We start from the raw sequence: 16,930 nt of genomic DNA, 5'->3' as shown, positions 1-16,930 counted from the left end.
CCTTGTTACCTATACTTTGCAGTGTTGGTTTGGACACCCCCATAAAGCTGGGTGCCAGCGACACAAATTTCTGGAATGGTGACGACAATTCTCCCTTCCCCAGCACACTGATTTCACAATCATATTTTCTTTCACCTCTGTTTTTTTAATATTCCCTTTGATTTTTAAATATTTCCACAAGTCAGAAATCATTGACTGCCATCACTTAGACTGGTTCTCTCGTTACTCAGAAAGGGCTTATCCAGTATACAACCCAAAGTTCTGGAGCACTTTCTTAAATTTCTGCTCTTCATTGTGAGATCCTTTGGATTTTTGCTGACAGCAGAACAATATTATTAATGGTGCATTGGCGTTATTGTGACCTTTCGGACATCTATGTGTCCCTGTATGTTTATTAACTTCACTTGTGTTGGTTAAAAGATGAAGTTATTGTAATTTCTTTTCCACAAATGTAAAAATTGAGGCCGAGGGACTGTCCATAACCAGTTCAATCACAGGGGAGTCAGAGATGAGTTGCTGGAAGGCATATCTTTTGTCTGTGTGACTTTATGTCTTATCCCTCTTGGCCTCTGAATCAAGCATCGTTTGTTACAAGGTGTGGGCTGCAAATAAACAGAAAGCATTTGTTTTTTGAGCTTTTAATTTCATGTCTCTAAGCCTGGGTTTGGAACAGCATCAGGATTCTGTTTTGCCGCAAATAACGGCAAATGTAGTAATGATGGGCTTGAATAGAGCAGTTCCTGGAACAGCTCAGGCAGCAAGCTGTTCCAGGTGGAGAATCCTGGGCTGGTAAGAGGTGGATATAGCCCCATCCATCTCTGTGTGGCCCTTCCTAATGGATGCCAGGCCTCAAGTCTGCACTGTGGGCAGGAAGAAGATAGAATGGCCGAGAGCTGTCACCTAGCAAGACTGCTTTTCTTTAGGAAAGGTTGCCTTTCCCAGGGAATTATACCTATATCACATGGGCCAGAACTATGTCACATGGTCACCCCTTGGTGGAAGGCAATCAGTGAACTAATGCTTTTACCCAGGCACACTGCTACCCTGAGCAAATAATAAAGGCGGAAGAAAGAGAGAATGTGTTTTGGACAGCAGCCAGCATTGTCATCCACAAGGACAAATGTCTTTATCATTAAGTGACTATGGGATCTTCCCTGTGAAACATGGGCTTCCAAGGAATAGTTTTCTTCTTTTGTCCACATACGGAGTTCCTTATTGCTCTAAGTGATATTTGAAACAGAAGGGAACCGAGGTTAATGTCTTAGTTTGGACCACTGCACCATGATTATCTTAACATTAGGGGGCTTCTGGGGTGAATGGGAATTGTCTGTATTATATTTTGCTGCCTTTCTATGAATCTAAAATGATTTCAAAATATAAAGTTTATCTTTTAAAAAATAGGCAAGGATTTTCCAATATCTATATCCCTTTTTGGTATAAGAAAAGGTGAATACAGATATAAATGATATAGAAAATATAGGAAGACAGTTTTTTTAAAAAAAAAAAAAAACAACCTAAATCTCACCACTGATTTCTTTCTTTTTTGAATATCTTCTTTTTCCTATTTTGAATGTACCATACTCTTCAGTCTCATAAGGAGCACCTGATAAATTGCTCTACAGTAAAGTTACAGCACATTCTATGGTAACCTTTCTGGGAAGAGTTAGAAATTGCCATCTGGGTGGCATAACGACAGACACTCAGATCAATAGAACAGGATAGGGAACCCAGAAATGGACCCACAAACGTACGGCCAACTGGTTTTTGACAAAGCAGGAAAGAATATCCAATGGAATAAAGACAGTCTTTTCAGCAAGTGGGGCTGGGAAAACTGGACAGCGACATGCAGAAGAATGAACCTGGACCACTTTCTTACACCAGACACAAAAACAAACTCAAATGGATGAAAGACCTAAATGTAAGATAGGAAGCCATGAAAATCCTCAAGGAGAAAGCAGGCAAAAACCTCTTTGATCTTGGCCGCAGCAACTTCTTACTCAACACGTCTCCACAGGCAAGGGAAACAAAAGCAAAAATGAACTACTGGGACCTCATCAAAATAAAAAGCTTCTGCACAGCGAAGGAAACAAGCAGCAAAACTAAAAGGCAACCGACGGAATGGGAGAAGATATTTGCAAACAACATATCAGATAAAGGGTTAGTATCCAAAATCTATAAAGAACTTATCAAACTCAACACCCCCAAAAAAACCAAATAATCCAGTGAAGAAATGGGCAAAAGACATGAATAGACACTTCTCCAAAGAAGACATCCAGATGGGCAACTGACACATGAAAAAATGCTCAACATCTCTCATCATCAGGGAAATACAAATCAAAACCACAGTGAGATACCACCTCATACCTGTCAGAATGGCTAACATTAACAACTCAGGCAACAACAGGTGTTGGCCAGGATGCGGAGAAAGAGGATCTCTTGCATTGTCGGTGGGAATGCAAGCTGGTGCAGCCACTCTGGAAACCAGTATGGAGATTTCTCAAAAAATTAAAATAGAACTACCTACGACCCAGCAATTGCACTAGTAGGTATTTATCCAAGGGATACAAGTATGCTGTTTCGAAGGGACACATGCACCTCGATGTTTATGGCAGTACTACCAACAATAGCCAAAGTACAGAAAGAGCCCAAATGTCCATCGATGGATGAATGGATAAAGAAGATGTGGTGTGTGTGTATATATATATATACACATACACAATAGAGTATTACTCGGCAATCAAAAAGAATGAAATCTTGCCATTTGCAACTACATGGATGGAACTAGAGGATATTATGCTAAGTGAAATTAGTCAGAGAAAGACAAATACCATATGGCTTCACTCATATGAGGACTTTAAGACACAGAACAAATGAACATAAGGAAGGGAAGCAAAAATAATATAAAAACAGGGAGGGGGACAAAACATAAGAGACTCTTAAATATGGAGAACAAACAGAGGGTTACTAGAGGGGTTGTGGAAGGGGGATGGGCTAAATGGTAAGGGGCATTAAGGAACCTACTCCTGAAATTATTGTTGCACTAAATGCTAATTTGGATGTAAATTAAGAAAATTAAACTAAAAAAAAGAAAGAAACTCAGCACCATGGCCACCAAAAAAAAAATGCCATCTGGGAATCGGGCTTTGGTAGGTTTTCACCTGCCATGGTTCCTGGGTACCTCTAGCATCACACTGGATATCCTTCTCCATGTTGTTGGCCCTGCTGAATTGATCTGGTGTAGGTTGGATGCCTCCTTTTCTTCCAGAACACCTAAAGTTGCTTCCAGATTCTTCCCCTACATGGGTGATGTCTGCAAAGGCTTATACCTTGGAAAGGTATCTTTTGGGTACTGATACCTTGGGCCCTCAAGGAAACCCACACATGGCCAACATTAATGGAGTGCCTCTAAGGACCAGAAACTATAATGGGCTTTTTTACCTATGTTATGCAATTAGTTCTTCAACTCATATTACAGATGAATATAATTGAAGCTCAGGGCAGTTAAGTAACTTAGTAAAGACTAGGCATTCAGCACTGAACAAAACATGAGTATCAAGATGAATAATCTTGAGGATTCTGCCAGTGTTTTCTCAGGCTGAGTAAAATGGAAAGTGAAAAAAATCATCTGTATAATTTGGACAAATACAATGCAGTTCATCATTTAAAAACAAAACAAAACAAAACAATACAACAGAGTGAAGCTGGTGTTCAACCCAGGGCCATCTGAGACCGTCATCGTTCTGTTCTTTCAATAAGCAATTTCAAGGTAATAAATGTTTTGGCCTGGTGAAGAGTTTTGTGGAAATCTGCCCATCCAAGTTGCCTTCTGTAAACTATAGACAGGAATAAATGAGAGAAAAGCAAATTCTGTTTTGTGTGTGTGTGTGTGTGTTTGTAAGCTTATTCACTTCCTCATTTGGCATTGTTATATCTTTGGTTGGGAGACAGTCTAGCCAGGAGATTACAAGATGGGGTTCCAGAGTCAACCTGTCAGTGTTTCTGTCTTGGACCTTCCAGTTAATAACTATGGAACCTTGGGTAAGTTTACCTTGTGTAATCCTGTTTTCTCATCTGTAAAATGGGAATAATCATAATAGCTCTCCCATAGTGCTGCTATGAGACCTGAATGATATAATCATGCATGTGCTATTAAGCATAGGACCTGGCACAGAGTGTCACTCAACAAATGCTAGCCGATTCTTACTGTCATTATTGTTATCAATATTCTCAGCATCAGATGCCTTGGTGGGGTAGAGCTTAATATAAGTGTGATGGCTTCATCCATGCTGGCCTTACACAGTATGTTATACACACTCCGTGATGAATGTATACATGTGAAATAAATCAACACTGAGGTGCTTTCATTAGGCCTTTGGATTTATGCCAAGAAGCCCAAAAGATCTAGAACAGAGTTACAGAGTTTTTTCATTGACTTTTGTATGTGAGATACTCCATTTCCTGGACAAAATAAATTTGGTTTTAGACCTCTCTGTGCTCTTGGTATGATTTAGTCTCTGAAAAACATACCCTTTGTTCTGAGTTTTATCACTAACAAAGGTTCTAGTCCTTGGAAGGCACCTGGCTATTATTTAATGATGCATAGTGAAGAATAAAACATACTTTAACCTGCCATCTGTTTATTACCTTTACATTTCTGGCTGTAAGACATGGAGGCTGCAGAAACCTACACAATCACAACACTATGTTTTGATTTTCTTCTTTTCTGCCATCTTTACTAGACTCACTTTGATCCTGGTTCCTCACCTCCTTTCAATCAATTAAATTGGTGTAATTGGGTTCTGGCTTTGTGACTGTGTTTTGTTTTAGTATTGTCAGCTAATAGGACTTTATACTCTAAAACCAATTTCCTGTTTTCATATCCTCTTATTACTGTTGTCAGTGCTCAGGAAGTAATTATTTTAGTTCTCTGACTCACTGTTGTTATTGCCTTTTGAAGAGTTTTATATTCCAGGCACCTAGCACTGTCCTTACATGGCATAGGCACTTAAATACAATTGCTCAATGTTCTTGAATCAAGGACTTTTGCTCCTTTGGGAAGCAGGGCTCTTTCAACTCCTGCATCCCCTTTAGGATGGTTTGAGATGGGTGGCTACAGCCTTCAGTATATCTCAGATTAAAAAAAAATAGCTTTGACCTTCTGTTGTAGTTCATTCTCAGTTCTGGTTTTCCACCAAACACATTAATAAAAAGCATTATATTAGTATTTTTTTTTTTTAGTCTTGACAGTCTGTAAAATCTGCAATATACTAAGTGACCTGAGATGCTTGGACTCTGAAGGACTAGTCTGAAGGACTGTGTATTAGCAAGAGCAGGGAGACCAAAGCGTGCAAAGACTTCCCTGGATGCGTGAAACAGCTGAAAGCCTTGGTCTTATTGGCAGAGAGGGTGCAATATTTTCATACAGAGAACTGATTAGCCTTTTAGAAGTGCTAAGTCTGAGGACTAGATCAGCCATCTGTTTATCCCTGAGGTTTGTCAATACTATTAGGCAAGGTCTGCAGGTGCTAAGTGGTCCTTTGGGGAGGAGGTACAGGGATGTATGAGGTAAGAAAGCAGGTGAGGAGTGGGATAGAGTGACAGCCCTGATGGCCCAGAATGATCTTTAACCCACCACTGTACCCTGGGGGAAGGGTGAGCCACACCCACCTGTGCCACTGTGGAGGACGATGATGATGAAGATGCCAGTCATGGCAGCTGGTGAGGGTTTCCTCTCTTTCAGGTGACCTTGAAGGCGTTTTAGGTTTGACACAAGTTTACATGTGTAGTATGGTCCCCCCATCCTCATCCTTGCTGATCTTTCTTCTTAACCGTGACAGCCATTATCCTTATCTCCCCTCTGCTTAAGCCCTCTTTTTACACTGCTAAATTGCTTACGTGATCCCAGATCCAAGACCACCCTTTATTTTGTTGTTGTTGTTTATTTATTTATTTTGTGTGTGAGTGAGAGAGAGAGGCCACAGGAGAGGGGCAGAGAGAGAGAGAGGGAGAGGGAGAGAGAGAATATCCCAAGCAGGCTCTGCACTAACAGCTCTGCACTAACTCCACAGTGTTAATGCAGAGCCCGACACGGGGCTTGAACCCACGAACCATGAGATCATGACCTGAGCTGAAATCAAGAGGCAGATGCTTAACTAACTGAGCTACCCAGGTGCCCCGAGACCATCCTATAAAGAGATTTGATGAAGTGCATCCCGGGAGCAGTTGGTGTCTGTGCATACTCTTCCCTCACTCCTGTCCATCTCCCCTTATCACACTGCCGGGTTCAGTTCACTTACTTCACGATGCCTGTTGTGTTAGGTCATTTGCCAGCAGACATTTCAAGGATAGATGAAAGTATGTGACCTTCCTCCCTTCAACTAGATAAGTAGCTTAAAATGTCTTCTATATTCAGCTGAGTTTGTAGGTTTCAAGATAATAAATGTTCATATTCATCCTTAGATTATATGTGTCAGTAGAGTAGAAGCCAATTTCCCCTCTTGTAGATAATCACTTTTTTTAAAAAAGTTTATTTTCAGAAAGAGAGAGAATGAGTGGAGGAAGCACAGAGAGAGAGAGAGAGAGAGAGAGAGAGAGAGAATCCCCAGCAGCCCCACGCTGAGAGTGCAGAGCCTGATACGGGGCTCCAAGTCATGAACCGAGAGATCATGACTTGAGCCAAAATCAAGAATTGGACACTTACCCAACTGAGCCACCCAGGTGTCCCGATAATCACTTTTAAAAATCTCTTTGTGTTTGTTAAAATCATCCTAGTAACTTATAAGAGAAAAACGTAGCCACATTATCCACAAAAAGTCAACTATGTCACTTTGTTATTTTGGTAGATTACATGCCATTTCCTTCAGGCTTTCTGAAAAGTAAAGGCACACTGTGAATCAGGATCCATTTTCTCTTACCAAATATCAACAACAATGTGAGCTTAGTGCTTCTAGAACCCCCGCTTTCATAAGCAATTAGACCCCTCTTGTATTTAATGGCTTTAGCTTTCTGGCTGTGGCTGCTTTTTCTCCTGTTTTATATCTATTTTGATACCAAGCCAAGTCAAGTCCCTCAGGAATGCCACCAGTATAAAAGGGAAGTCTTCATAAGTCCCAGGAATATAAATTGAATAAGTCAATAGTTATCACTTTTTAATTACAACTGTAATTATAAGAGCACAACCAGAATATTGCAGGATTTTTTTTTTTACCTCAATACCCAGGATTTGTGGTCTCACTGCTTTGAAGAATAAAGAGGTGGATGCAAAATATAATGAGCAGTAGGCAAAAGTTTATTAGAGTATAAGATCAGGGTATGAAAGCTCTCTTTACTGAGGGGGGAACCTCTGAAAGTGAATGCTCCTGGCAATAGGCAAGGGTCTTTGTTTTCCAAGGTTCTGGTCAGCACCCCAACCCTTCCCCCTTGTTCCTTCACAGGTCCTACCCTTATTGGCTTGATAGCTCTGGGTGCTGAGTTGTCCATTCCTGATGGGCTCGATTCCATTATATGAGGGGTGGTCTATGGCCATACCTTCCTTGTAGGTCATACTTTAATGGTCTACTAGTTATTTTTAGTTAGGTCTTTTTTTCAAATTCCTGAGAGGAACCTGAGGGTGAGAAGTGGTGTCTGTTACATTCTTAAGATGAACCTTATCCCTGAGGGGGTTTGCTGTGGTCAGACACTCCCAGCATTGTTCCAAAATAGGTGTTTTTCCCCACTCAGGAACCTCAGGTCCTATCCTTTCCCTCTCTGCCTACTGAATCCTATCTTTCCCCATAATAATACTAGATCTTGAATGTTCACTTTGAATAGTCTCTCTTCTTACTTATTCCTGTTTACAGCTTCATATTCTCAAGGAGCAAAGAATGAAGTTTATTGAATTGTTCGTGACACCACATTTACTCTAAATAAAAGTCCCGTATAGTGTTGAGATCTGAGAAGTGAAGGACTGGAACAGTCTCCAGATTTAGAGACACCAGTCACAGTCTGCCAATTGATTTGTCTTTCCTTCCCTTTAATTTTTTCCCCCATAGTTGAGGTAATTTCTTCTGTGTTTAGCAAAAAGCAAGACTCCTATGTAGCAAATGGTTTTGTATTTAATATAGAGAATGTCATGTTAAAGTATGGAGAGAACCAATTCCTTTTTCTTTCCGGAATACGAACTATATGTCATTTAGCCATTGTGTATTTCTTGAGACTCTACATATGTAATTTATGGCTATAAAAATGGCTTTCTTCATCTAGTTACTTCCTAAAACATCCTGTGTCTTAACTCACTCCCTACTTCTTGTTTTTGTCTCTTCTGAGATTTAAACATCTCCCATTGGAATAGTTGCCAATCTAGATCTGGATATCTGGTTAAGATTCCGTATTTTTCATGAGTGAAAAGGTGACAGACCTGTGTGTGGGAGATGGGTGAAGTGTTCTTTGAAAGAAGGGCAGAAAAGGCAGAAGAAACAGGTTCTGTGCAGAAACTTAAATGACCAAAGGCTGCAGTCAATCTGTATGAGTCTAAGAACGAGAAGACTTAAACCACTAGATTTCAGTAGATTCCAGATGACATTCCGAATCTCTCACACCAGTTATTCCATTTCTTCTTCACAGCAAAGCCGTACAAACTTAAAATGTTTAATAAACTGCCCAAATCACTCTTCCAGTCAAGTTGGCGAACTGGGATCAAAACTGACGTCATCGGATTCTAGAACGATTGCTTTTTATTGCATGCAACTCATTTCTAGAAGTTATTCAGCATAAGAAAATGTTGAGTAAAGTCCCAGCTTACTTGTTTTGTTATTATATGAAACAGGGTATGGGCTTAAAAGGATGAACAGAACAGGTGTCACATTGCAGTCACCACGCTAAGACAGATGGCTGGGATAGTGTGCGCCACTTAGCAGGTGCTCACATTGTCGGACACATGAATGATGCCTTGTGTGACTGGTTGATGCTATAGTATGGCTTTCTACCTGTGCTCTTTAAGCTTTTGTAACTACGATTATCTGTTTTATACCTAAGGCTACACTCACAAACAAAGCAAGTGCGCGGTATTCAGTGTTCATGTCATTAAACTTTTAATAAGAGAGAGAGAAAAAGAACCCTTTTAGAAGCAGCATAATTCATTGAAAACAATGCGAGTGACACATGCAATTGTCATTTTTCTATTCTGAGAGGAGAATTGGACTCCAGCTATGCCAGCCACACAGCTGGGGGATGAACACATGGAGATACTCAGTTCACAGTGTGGCTGCTCCTCACACACTAAAATCCAAATAAGTCCTTGAAACTTGCAGTGGGGTGTTAAATATGGTGCATCATAAAATTGAATTCCCAGAAGCCAAATGGCAATATATCATCAGTGCATGCTGGTAACTGTGAAAACAACAGTGGTTATGAAATAATAAATGTATAATTGTTTGAGTTCTTACAATCTGCTTGCATTATGTTAAACAGGTATGGTCTACTATCGAATCCAATTTTTCTTTTCCCTGATTTGGTCACGGTTAAGGTCATTTACACTATTGGAGAGAGAATGTGATGAATAAGGACTATTTAAATTTAACCCTTTTATCTTATCTTAGGTGCTCAGTTTATCCTCTGAGCCATAGGTAGTGAAGAGCTAGGGAGGTGGAGAATGGAGAATGGGTATGACTTTAACCCTTGGTCAGTATTTAAAGCCTGAGGAGATTAAATTGATAGTCATATTTCCGCTTCAATTAAAAACACTTTTTAGGGGCACCAGGGTGGCTCAGTCCGTTAAGCATCTGACTTCAGCTCAGGAGGTGATCTCATGGTCCATGGGTTTGAGTCCCACATCAGGCTGTATGCTAACAGCTCAGATCCTAGAGCCTGCTTTGGATCCTGTGTCTCCCTCTCTCTCTGCCCCTCCCCCACTCATGTTCTATCTCTCTGTCTCTCTCAAAAATAAATAAACACTAAAAAAATACTTTCTAAGGTACTTTTAGCCATTATGGAATTTGTTTGGATTCAGAATTTTTTTCTGGATTTATTTATTAGCAGGGCTAATGTTTCATATAATTCACAGTCCAAAGAGAAAACAGTAGATGTCAATAAATGTATATAGAACTGTGTATTTTCAGGTTGTAATTTAAGATACTGTTGCCAAGGTCAACTTGAGGATTCAAAGAATCTTAATAAACTCAGAAAAGTCTGCCAGAAATAAATAACTTACCTAAAAAATTTTATTATAGTATTTTCAAATGTAGTGATGTAGTAAATTTCTATAAAAATTTGACTATCCAAAAAAGAACCACTTTGTGTAGATATCATATCAAAGTGTAATTGGCTTATCTCTTGGTTCAGGATGCATTCAGCATCTCCCAAATCCAAGGATGCATTATTTATTAAGAACATGCAGAACTACCCCTGAATTAAGTATATTTGTCTTTGGGGCCAACATCATTCACTTCACCAAAGTGACTAGTTTATCACCATTTGAAGAGTGTGAAACACCCATATGAATCATTAAGTTAAACGTTGGCAGTGGACTCTCTTAATAGGGACCCACCTTTTTGAGACTCTGATATCCATGTAGCCAAAAGAATTACTCATAGCAAGTGTGCACAATAAATACAGCTACACCCCAAGCTTGCATTTGCTGACCCAGCACGGTCATACCACGAGCCCACAGATTGGTTTAGGGGGAAGTGGTATAGACTAGCCGCTAAACAGTTTAAAGTTAGGTTGTGTCCTGGATATGCTGCTTATCTACCTGTCACAGACTATTCACTTCCAGCCTTTTATGGAGTACCTACTCTGAGCCAAACACATGGTAGTCTAGGATTTCAAGATGCCGGAATGATTAATGGTCTGGGCCCTTAAGCAGAGTAACTTAGTTGGGAGAAAAAGATGTGCTCTCCCCACCACCAAAACAAACAAGCAAACAAACGGTATGGAGTCTCTATTATTTTTGCAACTCCCTGAGTCTTTAATTATTTCCAAATAAAAAAGTTAAAAAATAATTGGATGTGTTGCTTTGGGACTAGCACTTTGCTGCGTACTGGGGACACAGGGCTAAATGAAGCCGTGATCACTGCCCCAGAGAGCCTAGAGTTGAGTGGGAAAGGCAGGGAAGTGAATGGATAATGCAGGTGCAGTGTGGTAAGTGCTCAGATGGAGGGAGGTTCAGTAGGGGCTGGGGCAACACCAGGAAGAGTCTGACTTAGATCAGGATTGAGATCAGGCAGAGCTCCCCTGGAGGAATTGATTAGAAAATTTCTAAAGTGCACGGTACAGAAGGAATTTGGGACCATGTGTGGATTACAAGCTCATGGCGGCATCTGTAGAATTAAACTCTTTCTTAAGACTTTTGTCCCCATTGGGTGGAATCTTCTGGCTGCAGTGCTCAGTGGCCAGGATGCCAGTCATGCTCGTCTGTTCTTTCTCCTCAGTGTCCAACAAGCACCCATTTGTGGACAGCAACCTTCTCTACCAGTTCAGAATGAACTTCCGGCGGAGGCGCAGACTGATGGAGCTGCTCAATGAGAAGTCCCCCTCTTCCCAGGAAACTCACGACAGTCCCTTCTGCCTGAGGAAGCAGAGCCACGACAATCGGAAATCCACCAGTTTTATGTCCGGTATGTCAGTTTCACCATGTAACTGATCACATGCATTTGTCTTTTGAGAAGTATTAGGGTAATAACTCAGCATTGTGAAATTAGTTTCTCCAGCACATTTTTTTTTTTAGTTTTTTTTGTCAACGTTTATTTATTTTTGGGACAGAGAGAGACAGAGCATGAACGGGGGAGGGGCAGAGAGAGAGGGAGACACAGAATGGGAAACAGGCTCCAGGCTCTGAGCCATCAGCCCAGAGCCCGACGCGGGGCTCGAACTCATGGACCGCGAGATCGTGACCTGGCTGAAGTCGGACGCTTAACCGACTGCGCCACCCAGGCGCCCCTCTCCAGCACATTTTTATTTATTCATAACCAAGAAGTATGGGGTGGAGGGCAGGGAAACCCAGCATTACCAAATTGTTCCTGGGCTGTCAACTTAGATGTCATGAAGATCGTTTTATAAAATAAGTATTTACATTATACAAGACCTCTTAACCTCTCATTTTGCCTTACTTGCTTTTCATTGATAAATAGTTCTTATATGTCATTAATTATCCAGTTTTCTAAATCACAGCACTGAAAAACTGTGTGCTTTAATGGTAAATAAAGACTTCTGAGGGCATAGCCAAGTCAAAGGCAACTGATTGTCAACCTGTCAGGAAGGGGTGACCCAGAACAAAGAAAAATTGTGAAAAGCAAACAGAGGAGCTCGTAAAGCCTTGGACGTTACATGGAAGGTCAAACAGTCCCATATTTACAATGAACCTTGACAGAAATGATGCTGACAGATGTTCACAAAGATAACCCCACTCGTCCGGAAAAGGTTAACTTGATGTGTCATTTGAAGAAGAAGGGTACTTAAAGGGATATCTTCAACTCCTCTGAAAACTTGGCATTGACTCAAGGAACTGGTTAGCCTAAGGTTTGGAAATTCTGGGCTTCATCTGAAACTCGGGGCACAATGAAAATGTGTGTCTTGAAAATGTGGTTATTTGTGGGAGGTGCAAGAGTACTTGTAGCTATATCGAGTCCTTTCTGTGCCCCTGGCACTGAGCTAGCCTTATGTGCCTGAATTTTATTAATTCTCACAATATTCGAAAGAGGAAGGACTTTTCTTATCCCCATTTTATGGGTGGAGAAACTGAGGCTTGGAACAATGGAGGGGCTTACCCAAGGTCACACCATTAGAAAGTGGTGGACAGAGCTGGATCTCACACCGGTTCTGTCTTAACTCTATTTCTGCTCTCTCCTCCCCAATCTCCCTCGCCCTGGAGCTCCTCGGACACAGCCAGGGTGGAAGAAAGAATGAAGCAAGAGGAGAGAGTAAGCACTAGAGGGTCAGGTGTGTGCACACACACATCACGTGTTCCTCAGGGTCGCAGGTCGCAGTCTCCCGCAAATGCCGAGTAACTGTTCACGTTCTTACTAGCTCTAAGGTTTGCCGGTTTCTTGTGGACCCAATAGACCCGAAAAGTGACACTGATGAGAAAGAGGATATAGTGGCCATGGTCACCATAAAAGCCAGTAGTTATTTTGTGCTTTCCATGTTCCAGGCACCAAGCGGGATGCTCTCTACCTACGGCTTCTTTTGTTTGAACACACACCTTCTCCTCTCCCTGTTGAGAGCCACCGGCTCTGTGGCAAAGAGAACCAGATCAGATCACAAAACTGCTGCCTCACATACACTTCCAAAGCCGAAATATGTGTTAATGTGTGTTAATCTCCTCCTTCCACGGCTCTGGGTGATTCATGACTTGCTATTAGATCGGGAGGCATTTATTATTACTGTTAATCCATTAAGTGTATAGCCGGCAGTTAATTTACCCCCTTCCAGGGACTGCCTAGCATGGATGGGCTCGGTCGTTCTTGAAATAACGTTTTATATGGCTGCGTACTTTCACGTACATTATATAACCCACTCCTTGTACCGATCCTGTTGCATTATACCCACTTCACAGCTGGGGAAATTGAGGCTCAGAGAACTGAGGCGAGTGGCCCCAGGTGATGCTATTAGCGAGTGGAAGGCTGCAAGTCGGATTCTTGCTTCTCTGACTCCGAGGCCAGGGTGCCTTTTTCTGGCACGTGTGACGCGCCTGCTGTGTCTCATGGCTGAAAGCCCGTGTGTCTCATGGCCGCCGCCCTCCTGACTGTGTGTTTCTGGCCTGCACAGTCAGCCCCAGCAAGGAGATCAAGATCGTGTCTGCGGTGCGGAGAAGCAGCATGAGCAGCTGTGGCAGCAGTGGCTACTTTAGCAGCAGCCCCACCCTCAGCAGCAGCCCCCCTGTGCTCTGCAACCCCAAGTCCGGTGAGTGGCCGAACGGCAGCCCCGTTTCTGGCTGGGGCTGTGGGGCACTTGGGACATGTGCGGGCTGCGTTCCCCGGGAAGCAGATTCTCAGACGGGGGAGGCTAGTGCGTGGGAATCTTGTGACAGCATGCTCGTGGAGCCAAGGCCTGTTGAGAGGAAGGGAAGCACGCAGATTTGGGCAGAGGGAGAATCGGGCTGCAGTGTAGCGTCAGGGAAGGCTGCACTGACCCCAAGGGGAGCTCTGGAGGTGGGATGGCCCTTCACAATTGTCCCAAATTGGGACTCAACTCTGTTAAACCCTCATGTTAACCAGTCATTTGATGTTGGCTGCCCTGGGAGGAGGGCCTGACCGTGGGCAAGGCAGCTCTCTTCAGAGGTCGTTCCAAAGACAGTTGAAGGTATCAGCTGGGAGATGCCCCTCGGTCCTGAAGAGAGTTTGAACAGATGCAGAGGTCTTTGGGGCCTTAGCACCCCCAAGGAAGAAGCACAGATCTGTGCAAAACCCAACTATCCCCGGAAATGACTCTTGGTGCCTTGCAGTTTCAAAATCTACTGATCAAACTGCATGGCCTTTACATTCCAGAAAAAAAAAATCTAGGTACAAAGATTGTTGATGAGCTTGTGCTTAGACACAATTCCTCCTTGACCCAATCAGTTCTTCAGCCCACAGGAACCTGTAACTCACAGATACTACCTACCACCTTCTCAAAGTCCGTTACCCACCTCTTTCCTAGGATTAGATTGCGTGGTCTCTGATGGTAATAATCACTGCCTTGAAAACCCCCCCGACTCCATTTGTTTAGTGCCCTGTTCACCCTCAGTTCAGTATATCACCTTCAGGGAAGGGAATTCATTCCTTTTGCTCTTGTTCCCTCATCGCCAGATTTGGGGGTACAAAGATGGAAGGTCATGACCGGTTCCCTCAGTGAATGTATCCTCTCTTTGGGGCCGGGGAGCATGTGTTAGAATAAGGACCAATAGATGTTGTTCAAAGGGTTTTAAGAGAAAACTCTGTTAGGCAAGTGGTATTTTACTTAATCTAACATTTTGTTTTGCTACCTTCTGGAGGATTAGCTAAAGAATAGAGTTGTAACCTGCAGCAAATGAGTGAAGAAACTTGCTTCCACACTGACTCTGGCTGGAAATCATTGAGCACCCATATGCTACCAGGTTTTCAATTAATGAAACACTGGTGATAAAGCAGAATGAGAAAGAGGGCTATATTCTTAGAACTAGGCTTTTTGAAGCCCTGATCAAAATCTGATAGGTGTATCTAAAGTTAGAAGCAAAGGCATTCAGTTCGGAAGGGGTCAGCTATGCTAAAGCCATTTTGCATGCTTTCCACTGCATACAATAGTAGAATGAGAACAGAGTGTTAATTGCTTAAATGAACTACACATCTGCATTCCCTGAGGTGGGTTTGTATTGTTTCCTCTTTCTCCTAATGCCTTGTCACAAAGGGAAACGTTTACTGATAAGCAGGCTGCAAAGAAAGGTCAGGTTGCCTTTTTTGGGACTCTGCTGTGGTTGTCTCTATTGTTTTAATTGTGGTTTGTAAGTCCTACCTCTTACCTATATTCTGACAAGCTTCTCCCTCACTCTTAAGAGGGTTCCCAAGGTACAGTGAGCTTATGTGTGATTATTTTTCTCAAGCAGATAAACAGACCTTCACAGTAAGGCATTTAAAATTAACCATTATATTTATGTCTGGATGTATTTTTTAGAACTATGTATAAAAGCCCTAAACCAGACCAAAAAAAAAAAAAAAGTACTAGAGATATTACCATAATCGGTGTCCTTGTGATGAGTAAATAACTTCCCACGGATTCAGAAAGAGAAAGCTAACACATAATTCCCTGGGCTTCAGGGTTTCTATCTTTTTTCAACAGAAGAAGGAGAAAGTGTATTAAAATAAATACTTTTATTTATAATTTATTTTATTTTATTGGTATAGTGATCAAATATTACAGTGTAGTGTGATTCAAAACCATGATAAAGTATCATCTCACACCTGTTAGAATGGCTATTATCAAAAAGACAAAAGATAACAAGTGCTGGCAAGGGTGTGGAGGAAGAGGGACTCTCATGCACTGTTGCTGGGAATGCAAACTGATGCAGCCACCATGGGAAACAGTATGGGGCTCCTCAAAAAATTAAAAATAGAACTACCATATGATCTAGCCATTCCATTTCTGGGTACTTATCCAAAGGAAAGGAAGTTACTCAAAATGTTATCTGCACCCCATGTTCCTTGCAGCGTTGTTTACAATAGCCAAGACATGGAAACAAACTAAGGGTCCATTGATCGATGAATGCATAAAGAAAATGAGGTGTATTTATACACAATGGAATATTACTCAGCCATAAGAAGAAGGAAATCCTGCTGTTCGCAACACCATGGATGGAATTTGAGGGCATTATGCTATGTGAAATAAGTGAAACAGACAAATATGTGGTCTCACTAATATGTGGAATCTAAAAAGAAGAAAAACAAACTTACATAGAGAACAGATTGATTGTTGCCAGAGGAATGGGTGAAGGCGGTCAAATGGTACAAACTTCCAGTTATAAAATAAACAAGTCCTGGGGCGCCTGGGTGGCTCAGTCGGTTAAGCCTCAGACTCTTGGTCTTGACTCACATCATGATCTGGCGGATTGTGAGTTCGAGACCCGCATCAGGCTCTGCGCTGACCATGCAGAGCCTGTTTGGGATTCCCTCTGTCTGCCCCTCTTCTGCTCTCTCTCTCTCTCTCTCTCTCTCAAAATAAATAAATAAAGCTTTAAAAATAAAATAAAATAAATAAGTCCTGGGGGTGTAATATACAGCATGGTCACTATAGATAATCGTACTGTGTTGTGTATTTGAAAGTTGCTAAGAAAATAAATCTTAAAAGTTCTCATCACAAGAAAAGAATGTTGTAGCTATGTGAGGTGAGGGGTGTTAACTAGACTTATTGTGGTGATCACTGCACAAAACATATACATATATTGAATAATTATGTTAGAACCTGAAACTAATATAATTTTATATGTCAGTTATATCTCAGTAACAAG

At 41.7% G+C, this 16,930-nt stretch overlaps 1 protein-coding gene across 1 annotated transcript in view; it reads left to right on the top strand.

The window, feature by feature from the left end:
- Window positions 1–16,930, top strand: part of DEPTOR (DEP domain containing MTOR interacting protein) — a 135,287-nt gene that overhangs the window by 79,650 nt on the left and 38,707 nt on the right. The window contains exons 5-6 of the mRNA XM_015085654.3: window positions 11,406–11,591; window positions 13,741–13,875. Of these exons, the coding sequence (XP_014941140.1) occupies window positions 11,406–11,591; window positions 13,741–13,875 (321 nt within the window). The remainder of the gene's footprint in view (window positions 1–11,405; window positions 11,592–13,740; window positions 13,876–16,930) is intronic.

This window comes from Acinonyx jubatus, chromosome F2 (genome assembly GCF_027475565.1).
Source record: "Acinonyx jubatus isolate Ajub_Pintada_27869175 chromosome F2, VMU_Ajub_asm_v1.0, whole genome shotgun sequence".
NCBI lineage: Eukaryota > Metazoa > Chordata > Mammalia > Carnivora > Felidae > Acinonyx > Acinonyx jubatus.
Note: the sequence above shows the minus strand (reverse complement) of the source record. Positions and strands in the feature narration are given on the sequence as shown.